At 59.4% G+C, this 13,169-nt stretch overlaps 1 protein-coding gene across 1 annotated transcript; it reads left to right on the top strand.

Annotated features, from left to right (window-relative positions):
- Positions 1-14: 14 nt before the first annotated feature.
- LOC125918415 (mucin-5B-like) lies at positions 15-7,782 on the top strand (the record flags this gene model as incomplete). Its single annotated transcript, XM_049624410.1, has 19 exons — positions 15-189; positions 359-540; positions 804-975; positions 1,822-2,078; positions 2,318-2,504; positions 2,588-2,792; positions 2,873-3,048; positions 3,116-3,185; positions 3,382-3,482; positions 3,777-3,808; positions 4,079-4,259; positions 4,545-4,649; positions 4,753-4,790; positions 5,313-5,429; positions 5,584-5,670; positions 5,799-5,921; positions 6,175-6,220; positions 6,408-6,516; positions 6,925-7,782. Coding segments are annotated over 19 exons (2,568 nt in total), but the record flags the coding sequence as incomplete, so codon positions are not given.
- Positions 7,783-13,169: the final 5,387 nt, after the last annotated feature.

Genomic DNA, 13,169 nt, shown 5'->3' on the forward strand with positions numbered 1-13,169 from the left:
CGACCGAGGCCGCCAGCTCCCCGCTGAGCACCGCCCCGGGCCCCTCCGCGGCTGCTTCCACATCCCTGCCTGTCACGGTGTGGACCTCGTCCACTTCCGTGGTCACCACCCCGAGGCCCCCAGCATCCAGCAGCACACACTTCACCACCGGCTGCTTCTGCCGGGCATATGGGCAGCTCTTCTCTCCCGGTGAGTGAGGAGGCCCCTGGTTCCTTCCAACTGTCCACCCAGGGCACTCAGACCCTGGGTCTCTGGGGCCCCTCCGTGTGCCTCCTGGGACTCGGGTGGTGCCGCCCCAGCCCCCCCTTCTCCTGAGCTAAACTTGGCGCGATCTCCTTGGTGATTTTCTCCTCTACAGGGGATGTGGTCTACAACAAGACGGACGGTGCGGGCTGCCACTTCTCTGCCGTCTGCAACCAACGCTGCGACATTGACCGCTTCCAGGGCACCTGCCCCACCTCCTCGCCCCCGGCATCCTCGGCGCCCCTGTCCCCCTCCTCCGCAGCTCCTCCCTGCGACCTCCTTGTCCCTCCCCGACAGGTGCGCTTCCTGCCTGTGCTTCCTCTCTTTGCTGTGTGCCTGGGGTTGGGCAACCAACTGGGGGCTGAGCCCTGCCCTGCTTGGGGCTGTGGGCGGCCCCCGCTCACCCCCCCACGGGTAGCGCCGGAGGAAGGCGCCAAGGATTGGGGCCGGCCCAGGACACGGGGCCCGCCCTGGGCAACGAGGGACCTGAGGCCGTGGCAGGGCCACGTGGCAGGTCTCGTGGCCCCCAGCCGGTGAGCGCCGTCCCCGCTGTCTCCCAGGTGAACGAGTCCTGGACCCTGCCGGACTGCACGGTGGCCCGGTGTGAAGGCAACAACCGCATGGTGCTTCTGGAGCGGAAGTCAGCGGCCAGTGTGAGCTGCGTGAACGGGCATCGGCCAGTCAGAGTGTGGCAGGGGAGCGAGCCGTGTGACTTCCGTTTTGAGTGCGAGTGTAAGCCGGGTGGGGCCGGGGGGTGTGCAGGGAGCCCCCCCACATAGAAGGGGCTCCCGAACGGGGGTGGGTGTGCACACGGGGGCAGCAGCCGCGCCGTTGTCCCCGGGGTTTCTGGGCGTCTTTCACGGAGCTGCCGTCTGGGAGCACTTCCGGCCTGGGCCCTGGACACCTGGACGGCAGGTTCCGGGAGAAGTGAGGACCACACACCGGGTCACAACACCAGGAATGCCTGAGGCTGCAGGGAGGGCCCTCCCTGCCTTGTCGGCCTTGGGGGCTCCAGGCATCCCTAGGCTTGTGGCCACGGGCCTCCAGCCGTGACTCGGCCTTCCTGTGGCCACTCCTTTCTTTACAAGGACACTTATCACCGGGCTAGAGCGACCCTGGTAATCCGGGACGGTATCCTCTAGATCCTTAACGTAATCACTGACATGAAGACCCTTTCCCCAAACAAGGGTCCATTCTCAGGCTCTGGGGACATGTCCTTATCCTTCAGGGCCACCATCCAGCCTACTCGCCCATTTTATAAAAAAGGCAGCCGAGGGGCGCCTGCGGGGCTCAGTCGGTTGAGTGTCCGACGTCGGCTCAGGTCATGATCTCGCGGTTTGTGAGTTCGAGCCCCGCGTCGGGCTCTGTGCTGAACATCTCAGAGCCTGGAGCCTGCTTCGGATTCTGTGTCTCCCCCTCTCTCTGCCCCTCCCCTGCTCAGGTTCTGTCTCTCTCTGTCTGTCAATAATAAATAAACATTAAAAAAAAATTTAAAAAAGAGGCAGCCAAGGCCCAGGGCAGTTGAGTGGCTCCCCCAGGTGGCACTTTTGGGGTGAGGGGACTGCCCATGTCCCGCAGGCTTGTGCAGCGGCTGGGGTAACTCTCACTACAACACCTTTGACGGCACCTCCTACTCCTTCGTGGACAACTGCACCCACGTGCTCATGCGGGAGATCCGCCCGCGCCACGGGAACCTCAGCATCTACATGCACAACTACTACTGTGGGGCCACCTCAGCCACTGCCCAGTGTCCCCGCGCCCTCAGCGCCCGCTATAAGTCCACGGAGGTCATCCTCACCACCAGCACCGGCGCCAACGGGCAGGAGGAGCCCCTGGTGAGTGGCCCTGCCCTGCATCACCGGGGAAGGCCTGCAGGCCTGGAGGTCAGCCCCCGGAGGGGCCTCTGGAAGGGCAAAGGGCGTGCCATGACGCCCCGGGGGCCCGAACGCAGCCAGCTGGGACTCCCCCAAGGACTTGGGGCCCCAGCACCCGGGAGGGAGAGCCTCCAAGGCAGGCCCTGCTGCCCCACCACCCGATCATGGATCCCCCACCCCCACCCCCGATATGTCCTCAGATATTGTTTGACCGAAAGCAAGTGAGCCCGGGCTTTGCAAAGAACGGCGTGAGTGTGTCCGTGACAGGCACCACCACGATGGGCATGGACATTCCTGCCCTTGATGTCAGCGTCAGCTTCGACGGACACGTCTTCCAGGTCCGGCTGCCCTACACCCACTTCAGCCACAACACGGAGGGCCAGTGCGGTGAGTGGGGGCCACAGCCGCCTCAGCACAGGTGGGGAGAGGGGCAAGGACAAGACCGTGACCCTGCTGCCCCGCCTCCCCAGGCACCTGCACCAACAGCCAGACAGACGACTGCCGCCGGCCAGACGGCACCACCGCCCCCACCTGCCAAGACATGGCCCATACCTGGCTGGTCCAAGAGAGCAGCAGGGAGGACTGCGGGGCACCCACCCCCCAGCCCCCGGTACCCGCCACGCCCACCTCCTCCCCATGCCCCCCAGCACCTCTCTGCGAGCTGTTGCTGAGCCCGTGAGTCTCTCCTCTGGGTTTGGTGGTCCTGGGACAGGGACCTACTCTCTGCCCCGGCCTCTGACCGCCCCTGCCCACAGGGTCTTCGCAGAGTGCCACGGCCTCATCCCGCCGGGCCCGTTCTTCAGCTCCTGCGTCAGTGATGGCTGCCGAGCCGACCGCCAGGCGCCCTGCGAGAGCCTGGAGGCCTACGCAGCACTCTGCCGTGCCCAGGGCGTGTGCAGCAGCTGGCGCAACGCCACCGGCGGGCTGTGCAGTGAGTCGGGGCGGCCCCTGGGGGCTCTGGCCTCCTTGGCCCACCTGACACCTGTCTCTGTCCCCAGATTTCACCTGTCCGTCCGGCAAGGTGTACCAGCCATGTGGCCCCGCACAGCCTGCGTCCTGCGACTCCAGGTAAAGCCTGCCTGCAAGGTCCAGGGGCACCAAAGGGCCTGGGGCTCCCTTCCCCCACCCCGATCTCTGAGCCTTCGCTCCCGAGTGGCCCCGGGCAGCTGGCCAACCCCAGTAGCCCGCCCTGCCCTCGGCCCTCGCCCCTAGGACTGCACTCATGTGGATCAAGGGTCCTAGAAATGCCCTCCTCTCCTTGCAGGCACCAGAGCGAGGTGGGCAAGGGGCTGGCGGAAGGCTGCTTCTGCCCGGATGGACACACCCTCTTCAACACGCACACAAACGTCTGCGTGCGCGAGTGCGGTAAGCACCCGCCGTGGCTGCCCTGACCTGAGCTACAGGGCTGCAGGGGGAGCTCTGGGGTGGCAAGACGCCAGTCCAGGACCGTCCCTCCTGGGTGCTCACTCCACAGAGGGCGCAGTATGGCCGTGACACCGAGTCCCCCAGGGAATTGTGTCCCCAGCGGGAAGAAGAGGCCTCTGCTGGGGGTGGGGGCAGCCAGGCCCGCAAGGACATGTCCCAGGGCCTGTGGTCTCTGCCCACTGGGTCTGGAACCCAGCACCCCCAGTGATCTTCCCCTTCCTTCTCCCCTTGCAGGCTGTGTGGGACCAGACGGGTTTCCCAAATCTGTGAGTATTCTGCCCCCCAGCTACCTGCCCCCTTGCCTGAGCAATGGGAGGGAAAGCCCCATCTCAGGGCACCCTGCTCTGCCCGGGCAGCCCTGTGGGGGGCTGGCGTGGGGTGCCCCCCCGGTGTGCGACACATCCGTCACCCGGGCTGCTGCAGAGACAGCAGCTTGAGCGGGAGGCCAAAGGCTGGCATGACCACACCGAGGGCTGCAGCCCAAGAGCCAGGGCACCGTCTGGGAGTCTCCAGGGACCCTGACTGGTCTCTTCCAGCCCGGGGAGCGGTGGGTCAGCAACTGTCAGGACTGCTTGTGTCACGAGGGCTCCCTGTCCGTGCGGTGCACACCCGTGCTGTGCGAAGCCCAGGACCGGCCCCTGCAGTGCAGCCGGGCGGGCCTGGTGACTGTGACCAGGCCTGTGGCTGACAAGCCGTGCTGCCTGGAGACGCTGTGCGGTGAGCCCCGTGCCCCCATTGGCCACAGGGTGAGGAGGGCCGAGGAGGGGGCCAGTTGGTGGACCAGTTGGTGGGCCTCTTGGTGCTTCATTTTTCTACCTAAAATGAGGCTGGTGGCTTCTGGTGTGGCTGGGTACAGCGAGGGGACCCAGCAGGAACTTAGAAGATTCAACCCCCAGGAAAAAAATATGACTGTTGCAAGAAACTCCCCTAGACTGTGAGCTGGCACAGCCAGAAAAGGGGAGCTGCAGGGGTGCCCCTGACAGCGCCCTGACTCTCCCACAGTCTGCAACACGACCACCTGCCCCCAGAGCCCACCCAAATGTGTGCCGGGAGAGGAGCTGGTGGCCACCCAGGAGGAGGGCGACTGCTGCCCCACCTTTAGCTGCCGTGAGCTGTGCTGGGGATTCTCTGGGGTGGGGCTCGGGAGGCAGAGGGTGAGCACTTTCCCCCTAACACCTGGGCAGGTGCTCAGCCCTCCCTTTCCTTCCAGGACCTAAGCTGTGCACCTACAATGGCACCGCCTATGGGGTAAGGGCTCTGCTGAGCCAGGGGGCAGTGGGTGGGGCCCTGGGCTCCGCACCTCGGCTAGGGGACCTCCACCCCTCATCTGGACAGGCCCAGCCCTGCCTGCAGCCTCCTGCTTGAGAGCAGATAAGCATGGGGCTCTGGGTCCTGTAGAGCCTAGTGGAGACATGAAGGAGGGGGACACAGGGGCGGCGCTGTCTGCCGAGGGCCTGGGAGGGCCATGGGCTGAATGCCTGCCTCTGAGAGCTTAGGTTCAGGGTCTCCCAGGAGCCTCATCACAGCAAGAGGGCTGGGGTAGGACCATGCCCTCCCAGCCCCCTCCAGCCTGCCTGCCTTCCCTGCCTCTGCCCCGGTCTATGCTCAGCCAGGGGGTACATGCAGAATTCTATTTGAAGAACAAAGAAACCACTTTCTGTAGGCCTTCCCTTCCTGCCGCCCAGCCAGCAGCAAGGAAGGGTCTTGGCCCCGGTCCTGTGCCCCTACCAGTGCCCTCAATGTTGCCTCCCCTCACCCCAACCACTGTAGATCGGTGCAACCTTCCCAGCGGTCACTCCCTGCCACACATGCACCTGCCTGTCCGTGGACACCCAGCACCCAACGGTGCAGTGTAAGGAGGACAACTGCAGCACCACCTGCCCCCAGGTACGCCCTCCTGGGCAGACGCCGGTAGTGCCTGCCTGGTGGCAGCCCTGGGCAGGCTGCTAAGGGGGTCGCTGGGCCCTTAGGGTATGGATGGGGTTCAGGAGGGCTGGGGAGGGGGGCTGGGGGTGAGGATGTAACCATCCCTGTCCCTCAGGGCTTCCAGTACCAGAAGGTGGACGGACAGTGCTGTGGGGAGTGCGTGCAGACAGCGTGTCTCACGCCGGACGGCCGGCTGGTCCAGGTAAGAGGGGGTTCGGTCTCCGCCCCCCCCCGCCCCCCCGCCAGGGGAGACTTCCCTTCAGCCCTTCTCAGCCCACCAGATAATTCATTCCCCTGGGGGCCTCCACCCTCCCCATCGCATTTCTGCAGCCCAACGAGACCTGGGTCAGCAACCTCGTGGACAACTGCACGGAGTACCGCTGCGACGCCAAGAACGGGCTCCACGTGCTCACCCCGAGGCCGCTGCCCTGCCCGGACCCGTCCAGCTGCAAGGTGTGTGTCCCGGGGCCGCCCGCGTCCTGGAGATCCCTCCCAAGGGCCCCGCCCACGCCCGTCCCCGGAGGCCACGCCCCCAACCAGGGCCACGCCCACCCGATTCCCCACTCCCCACCTAGGAGGCCACGCCCCACCCCTGGGAAGCCCGCCCACGCTCGGCCCCAGAGGCCCCGCCCGCGCTCCTACTCCTGGGAGTTCCTGCCCAGCCCCCAGCCCCCCACCTCCCGCTCTGTCTCCCCCACCCCTGCAGGGCATCCTCAGGAAAACTGGCTGCTGCTACTCCTGTGAGGAAGTGGGTAAGCTGAGGCCCGCCTACCTGTCCGCACCCTCCAGCCCCTCCCAGTCTCTATGCAATGATTTCTGCCCCAAGCTGCCTCTAGCCCCAGGACCCCACCCCGAGCGGCTCCCGAGGGTGGGAGGAGCGGCCCCAGGTCAGGGGAGAGCCCTTCCCGCACCTCCACCGCCCTTCCTCCCTCCGCCCAGACTCCTGTCAAGTCCGGGTCAACAGGACGGTCCTGAGACACCAGGGCTGCGCCACCCAGGCCCCGGTCAACGTCACCTTCTGCGAGGGCTCATGCCCAGGAGTGTCCAAGTGAGCGAGGCCGGCTCCCCTCCCAAGGGCCCCCTCCCCGCCCCAGACCTCCCTGGCTTCTGCCAGGTGGAGCAAGTAGGCCGGGAGAGCAGAAGGAAGGATGTAACGTTGGCTCAAGACCCGGGGGGGGGGGGGGGGGGTTCCTGGAGGGAGGAGGGTCTTGTCCCCATCAGCTAGTTTGATGAGCTGGTTCCAAGAAGGGAGGGGGCCTGACCAGAGAAGGTCAGAGCTCGGTGACCCTGAGCACTGTCCCAGGTCAGGTCAGAGAAGCCCCCAGTGCTCCGAGGACAAGCTCAGGGCTGCCCGTGAGCGGGCAGAAGCCATCGTCTCCAGGCCCCAGAGAAAGCAAGAGCTGGGTGGCTGGGGCTGGACAAGGCGGGTCCTGAGGGTGGGCACTCAAATCTGCAGGTTCTCCATGGAGGCCCAGGCCATGCAGCGTCAGTGCACCTGCTGCCAGGAGACGAGGCTTCACGAGGAGGTGGTGACCATGCAGTGTCCCGATGGGACAGCGGTCCAGCACACCTACACCCACGTGGACGAGTGCAGCTGTGCTCCGTCCTGCGTCCCTGCTCCCGAGGCTCCCGAGGACAGCACCCCCATCTTCTCGATCTAGGGGTCCACCACTGGCTGTTGCCATTCTGACCCCATCCCACAAGCTCCCTCCCTCCCACTCCGGAGCCAGAACACTCACTACGCAACCGCGGATAGCCGGGCCAGCCTGCTGCAGGACTCCGAACACACCCTCCACCCGTGCCCTCGCAACACCTGCGCCCTGGAGGTGATGGTGCCATGACGGCCTGCCCGAGGGGGGCTCCAGGAGGGGGCCTCGCCCTCGGAGCCCCTTCAGCACGTCTTGGCCACCTGCTTGGCCATCAGGGCCGACCCCTCATTTGAGACACAAGCGCCTGCTCCGTCCGGACTCGCCCCCTTCTTGGTGTCAGAGGTGTGCCCCATAGCAAAGTGCGCATCAGCTGCCATGCTGCTCTCCGCACTGTGGGCCGGCGTGCCCCCCTCCTGCCCCCCGCTGCTCCTCAAAGCCCCGGGGAACAGATTCCTGCTGGCTACCTCCTGCAGCAGAATTCAGGCTGAGGCCCGTCCAGGCAAGGCCAGGCCGGCAGCCTCCAGGGAGCGCTGTCAGGCAGGCCCATGTCTGGACCCAGGCGTGGGGTTACCATGGCCGACAGGAGGGCCCCGGGCAGGGGTGGGGGGCGTCGGAGCTCCCTCTGCTCACTCCGCCCCGATCTTGCAAATAAACGCTGAGCATTGTGTACATGTCTTGGCCCTGGAGTCTTTTCCGCCAACTGAGTGCCCCCCTCCGTGTGTCCGTGGGCCAGGCAGGGCCCCTCAGGCTGTATAGCACCCCCAGGGCTCATGCCGGACCCGCTGGGAGGGACAGGTGGGTGAGGGGCAAGGAGGCCCCTCGGGGTCAGTCTTGGGCTGTGGGGAATTGGCGTGAGTCATCATTTCAAACACACGGGATTTATAAGGAGACTGTTTCACTGGTGTCGGAAGACTGGAAAACCCGCTGGCAGCATGGACGAAGCCCAGGGCCGTGTCAGCGCAGGCAGTAGCTGCCTCGTGGGCTGGGTGCACACAGAAGAGGGGTGCTCCATGCTGCCCAGACCCCTAAGGCAGCTGCTGGTTGCTGCAGGGCCTGGCCCCGGCCTGGGTCTCACTCGGTGTGTTTTCTTCAAGGCACCTGTCCCACCTCGACTTGCTCTACGAGGGCCCTTCTTTTCTCATCTCACCAGGGAGGCGGGGGCAGGGGGCAGGGATCTCTGCCTTCTTTTCTGCCGCTCTACCCAGAGAGCTCTATGTGCACATGGTGGGTGTGGGAAGGACGGGGGAGCAGGTGGGGTGCGCAGACAGGAGACGTGCTAACCAGACACAGAAGGCGCCCCACTTACCTGGGCCAGAAGGACGAGAAAGACCCCCAAGTGGGCAGAGCTGGTTTCAGGGGGTATTGCCACCTGGGGAGGCAAAGGGAGCTGCTGGTGGGGGCTGAGTGGGAGGGTCTCTCCCCCTCCCTGAGTCACATGACCTGCCTCTGCACTCAGTGTGGCTCCCATGCCCCCACCCCTGCCCCCCACGCCAGGGGAAGGTGGGGCTTGGGGCCCAGGGAGAAGGGCCTGGGCTCTCTTAAGGCCACTGATGGCCTTTCCTACCACCTCAAGAGGTCCATCCAGGGCAGGTCACCCTGGGCCCTGGCCGGCCGGAGACGGCTCGTGCAGCAAATGAGGCCTGCTGCCCACTCCTGGGACCAACTTCTGAAAGCTTACCCTGAACTTCTGGTCTGATTTCCTGAGTCTTTGTTAACCCACGTGCAAAACAACAGCATTCCTTAAACGCCTGTCATTCCCACGGTACACTCTCTTCCTTAAACAGACGTACTTCTTACCTAATTTAAACATGTTCCTAAGGGACCGGGAACATGAGCATCTCTTGCCGTGGACAAGAGCTCGTGTACGTGAAGTGCAGTTCCTGCGGTGTGGCACCCGATGCAGCGTGAGCCATTATTTCTCCCGCTTTACAGGTGGGGAAACTGAGGCACGCAGCAATGGAAACACTCGCTTCAGTAAGGGTGAAAGCCAGGCTCAGTCCAGGAGATCTGACTCCAGAGTCCACACCGTCAGCCACAGAGCTCCACCGTGGCCCTGGAGGAGGTAGCTATAAAAACCAACACAGCGCATAAAGACAAAACACTGTTGCTTAAACTTTAAATATTTTTGAAAAGGGATTTCTGGTTTCCAGATGGAAAAGTGGGCATGTCTTCCCCCACAGACAGAAAAACCACGACAGAGATAGAAAGACATTTTAAAATAGAAGAGCTGAAAACAAGAAAGTGAAACCGACAGACGTCCTGGGCAAAAGGTTTTGGGGGACGCACCGTGGTGAGAGGGGGCCATGGCCACAGGGCAGTACTTGGACAGACATGTGATGACGATGACCTTTCCGAACTGAAGGCACTCAGGGGGTGCCGGGAACGGGAAAGAAGAGGCCAGGTGGTGAGGTCTGAGGGTCCCGAGGCAAAGAGAAAAGCTCAGAGCTGCTGGAAGGACAAGACCGTGTGCTCGCCCCCCAGGGAGACCGGGACCAGCACCGGGACCAGCACGACGGAAACTGCCTTTGAACGCTGGACTCCACACGCGAGTAAACTCTCATCTAAAAGCGATAATGAAAACACGGCATTTTCAACAAGCCGGGACTCAGAAGGCTGGCATCTCACCAGGCCCCGTGCGGGACCTAACCAACAGGCAGAGAAACCACACCACACCGTCGCCTCTCAGAAACCCACACACGGGATGCACGAGCTCACAATTTTAGTGCGTCAAAGTCGCCAGTATCTTTTTTCAGGCTGGTGCTTCTTGGCCCTATTTCACGCAACTTTCCCCGCCTTGGGATCAGAAATATGGTCTCCTGGATTATTTTCTAGAAGCGTGACAATTTTGCCTCCCACCTAAAAAATTTTTTAAGCTGGGATGAAATATACATAACATGAAATTTACCGTCTTAACCATTTTTGAGTACACGGTTGGGTGGTATTAAATACACTCACCTGTCCCTCATCCCCACCATCCATCCCCATGATCCTTTTAACCTTGTAGGAACCGAGAGACCCTATACCCAGGAGGCAGTAGCTCTCCACTGGCCCTGCCCCCCGCCCCAGGCAACCGCCGTCTACCCTCTGTCTCTACGGCTTCCACGACACCAGGTAACTCACACGGGTAGAATCCCACCCTACTTGCCTTCTCGCGACTGGCTTATTCACCCAGTATCCGTCCTGCAGTTTCATCCACGTTGTCGCAGGTGTCAGCATCTCCCTTCTTCTATGACTGAGCACCATTCCGCTGTGTGTACGTATCAGATTTTGTTTATCCGTGGCCGCGTGGGTGGCTTCCACATTTTAGCTACTGTGGAGAATGCGGCTCGGACATGGGTCTCTCCTCAGGACCCTGCTTTCACCTCCTTTGGGCTACACTCAGAGGTCAAATTGCTGGATCGTGTGGCAGCTCTAAGTTTAATTTTCTCAGGGACGGCCATACTGTTTTCCACGCGACTGAACGAATTTACGTTCCCAGTAACGTACGAGGTGTGGGGGTGCCGATTTTTCTACACCACCTTGCTTGCTCTTGTCACTAACTCCTAGCCGTCCTGGTGGATATGAACCAGTATCTCCCGGTGGGTTTAATTTGCGTTTTCCTGACAACTGGTGATGTGGAGCATCTTTTCATGTGTTTGTTGGCTACCTGTATGTCATCTTTGGAGAAATGTTTATTCCTTTGCCCCCTTGTTTTTAATTGGATTGCTAGGACTTTTTTGCTGTTGACTTTAAGAAGTTCTCTGTATTTTCTGGATTTTAATCCTTTGTCAGATGTATCGTTTGCATATATGTTCACCCATTATGTGCACTGACTTTTTTACTCTGTGGATAGTGTCTTTGGATGCACAAAATTAAAAAAAAAATTTTTTTTTTAATGTTTATTTCTGAGACAGAGGGAGACAGAGCATGAGTGGGGGAGGGGCAGAGAGACAGGGGGACACAGAATCCGAAGCAGGCTCCAGGCTCTGAGCTGTCAGCACAGAGCCCAACGCGGGGCTCGAACTCACGGACCGTGAGATCATGACCTGAGCCGAAGTCGGAGCTCAACCGACTGAGCCACCCAGGCGCCCCATGGATGCACAAAATTTTTAAATTTTTATGAAGTACTATTTGGTTATTTTTTTCTTTTGTTACCTATGGTTTTGGTGTCATATCCAAGAATAAATTGCAAATCCAGCAGGAAGAGAGGTACTAGCCCACTGGGGGGGGGGGCGGGGAAGGATATTTTCCTCCTCCACTGACAACAGCCCAGCCAATGAGAGTCAGAGCTCTACCAATGAGACAATCACAGCCCAGCCAATGAGAGACGGTCACAGCCCAGCCAATGAGAGATGGTCACAGCTCAGCCAATGAGAGATGGTCACAGCCCAGCCAATGAGAGTCAGAGCTCAACCAATGAGACAATCACAGCCCAGCCAATGAGTCAGAGCTCAACCAATGAGACAATCACAGCCCAGCCAATGAGAGACTGTCACTGCCCAGCCAAGGAGAAGCCCCCGTGAAAAGCCTCCTTTTCCCCTGTTCTGGGGACTTGCCTATGGTTGGTTGTGCTGTAGCTTTTTTTTTTTCCAGGATTACAGGTCTCTGCTAGTCCCAAATAAATCCATTTTTGCTGGTAAACTAACTGGCAGTTTATATATATATATATATACACACACATACATATATGTACATACACGTATATATATATATACATACGTATATACATACATACATATATATATGTATATGTATATGTAGTTTACTTATTTGAGACAAAGACAGAACGTGAGGCAGGGAGGTCAAAAAGGGAGGGAGAGAGGGAGAATCCCAAGCAGGCTCCACACTGTCAGCACAGAGGCCCACACGGGGCTTGATCTCACAAACTTGACCTGAGCCGAGATCAAGAGTCTAATGCTTAACCGACTGAGCCACCAGGTGCCCCCGGCAGTTTTATGTTTTAGGACTTTTATTAGGTTGGGTAGTTTCCACGTATTTCTGGCTTGTCGAAGGTCTTTATCATGAAAGGGCACTGAATTCTGCCAAATGTTTCTTCGGCATCAGTTGAGACGATGATGTGTTTCCCTCGCTTTATTCTGCCGACGTGGTGTATCACACTGAGGTGTGTGTGTGGAACCATTCTTGCATCCCATGAATAAACCTCACGTGGTCATGGCGTATGATTTTCTAACAACTTCTGAGTCAGTTTGCTAGTATTTTGTTGGGCATTTCTGCACCATTGCTCATGTGGCTACTGGTCTGGGGCTCTCTTTCCCTACAGTGTCTTTGTCAGGCTTTGGTGTCAGGGCAATGCAGCGTCACAGAACAAGTTAGGAAGTATTTCCTCCTCTTCATAGGTTTCTTGAAAAAGTTTAAAAAAAAACTTTTTTTTCTTTTTTAACATTTATTCGCTTTTGAGAGATGGAGAGAGACAGAGCATGAGCAGGGAAGGGACAGAGAGAGAGGGAGGCACAGAATCCGAAGCAGGCTCCAGGCTCCGAGCTGTCAGCACAAACCCCAACGTGGGGCTTGAACTCATGAAACGTGAGATCATGACCTGAGCCAAAGTCTGACGCTCAACTAACGGAGCCACCCAGGCACCCCAGTTTTTTGGAAAAGTTTAAGAAAGACTGGGGTTAGTTCTCCAAATGTTTGGTAGAATTCACCAGTGAAGCCATCAGGTCCATGGCTTCTCTTTGTTGGGAGAGTTTTGATCACTGGTTCAATCTCCTCACTACTTCTAAATCTATTAGGATTTCCCATTTCCTCCTGATTAATCTTGGTAGCTTTTTTTTTTTTTAAGGTTTTAACTTAAATTCCAGTTAGTTAGCATACAGTTAACTAAAAACATAGTGATGGGGTCTCGGTAGGTTCTGTGTTTCTAGAAATTTGCCCATTTCATCTTAGTTATCCATTTTTTTTGGCATGTAATTGTTCATAGTACTCTCTTATAACCATTGTTATTTCTGTAGAATCGGCAGTAATGTCCCTCTTTCAATATGATTTTAGTATTTGTGTCTTCCCTCTTTTTCTTAGTCCACAAAACTAAAGGTTTGCTGAATTTGTCGATCTT

This window comes from Panthera uncia, unplaced genomic scaffold, assembly GCF_023721935.1.
Source record: "Panthera uncia isolate 11264 unplaced genomic scaffold, Puncia_PCG_1.0 HiC_scaffold_759, whole genome shotgun sequence".
NCBI classification, from domain to species: Eukaryota; Metazoa; Chordata; class Mammalia; order Carnivora; family Felidae; genus Panthera; species Panthera uncia.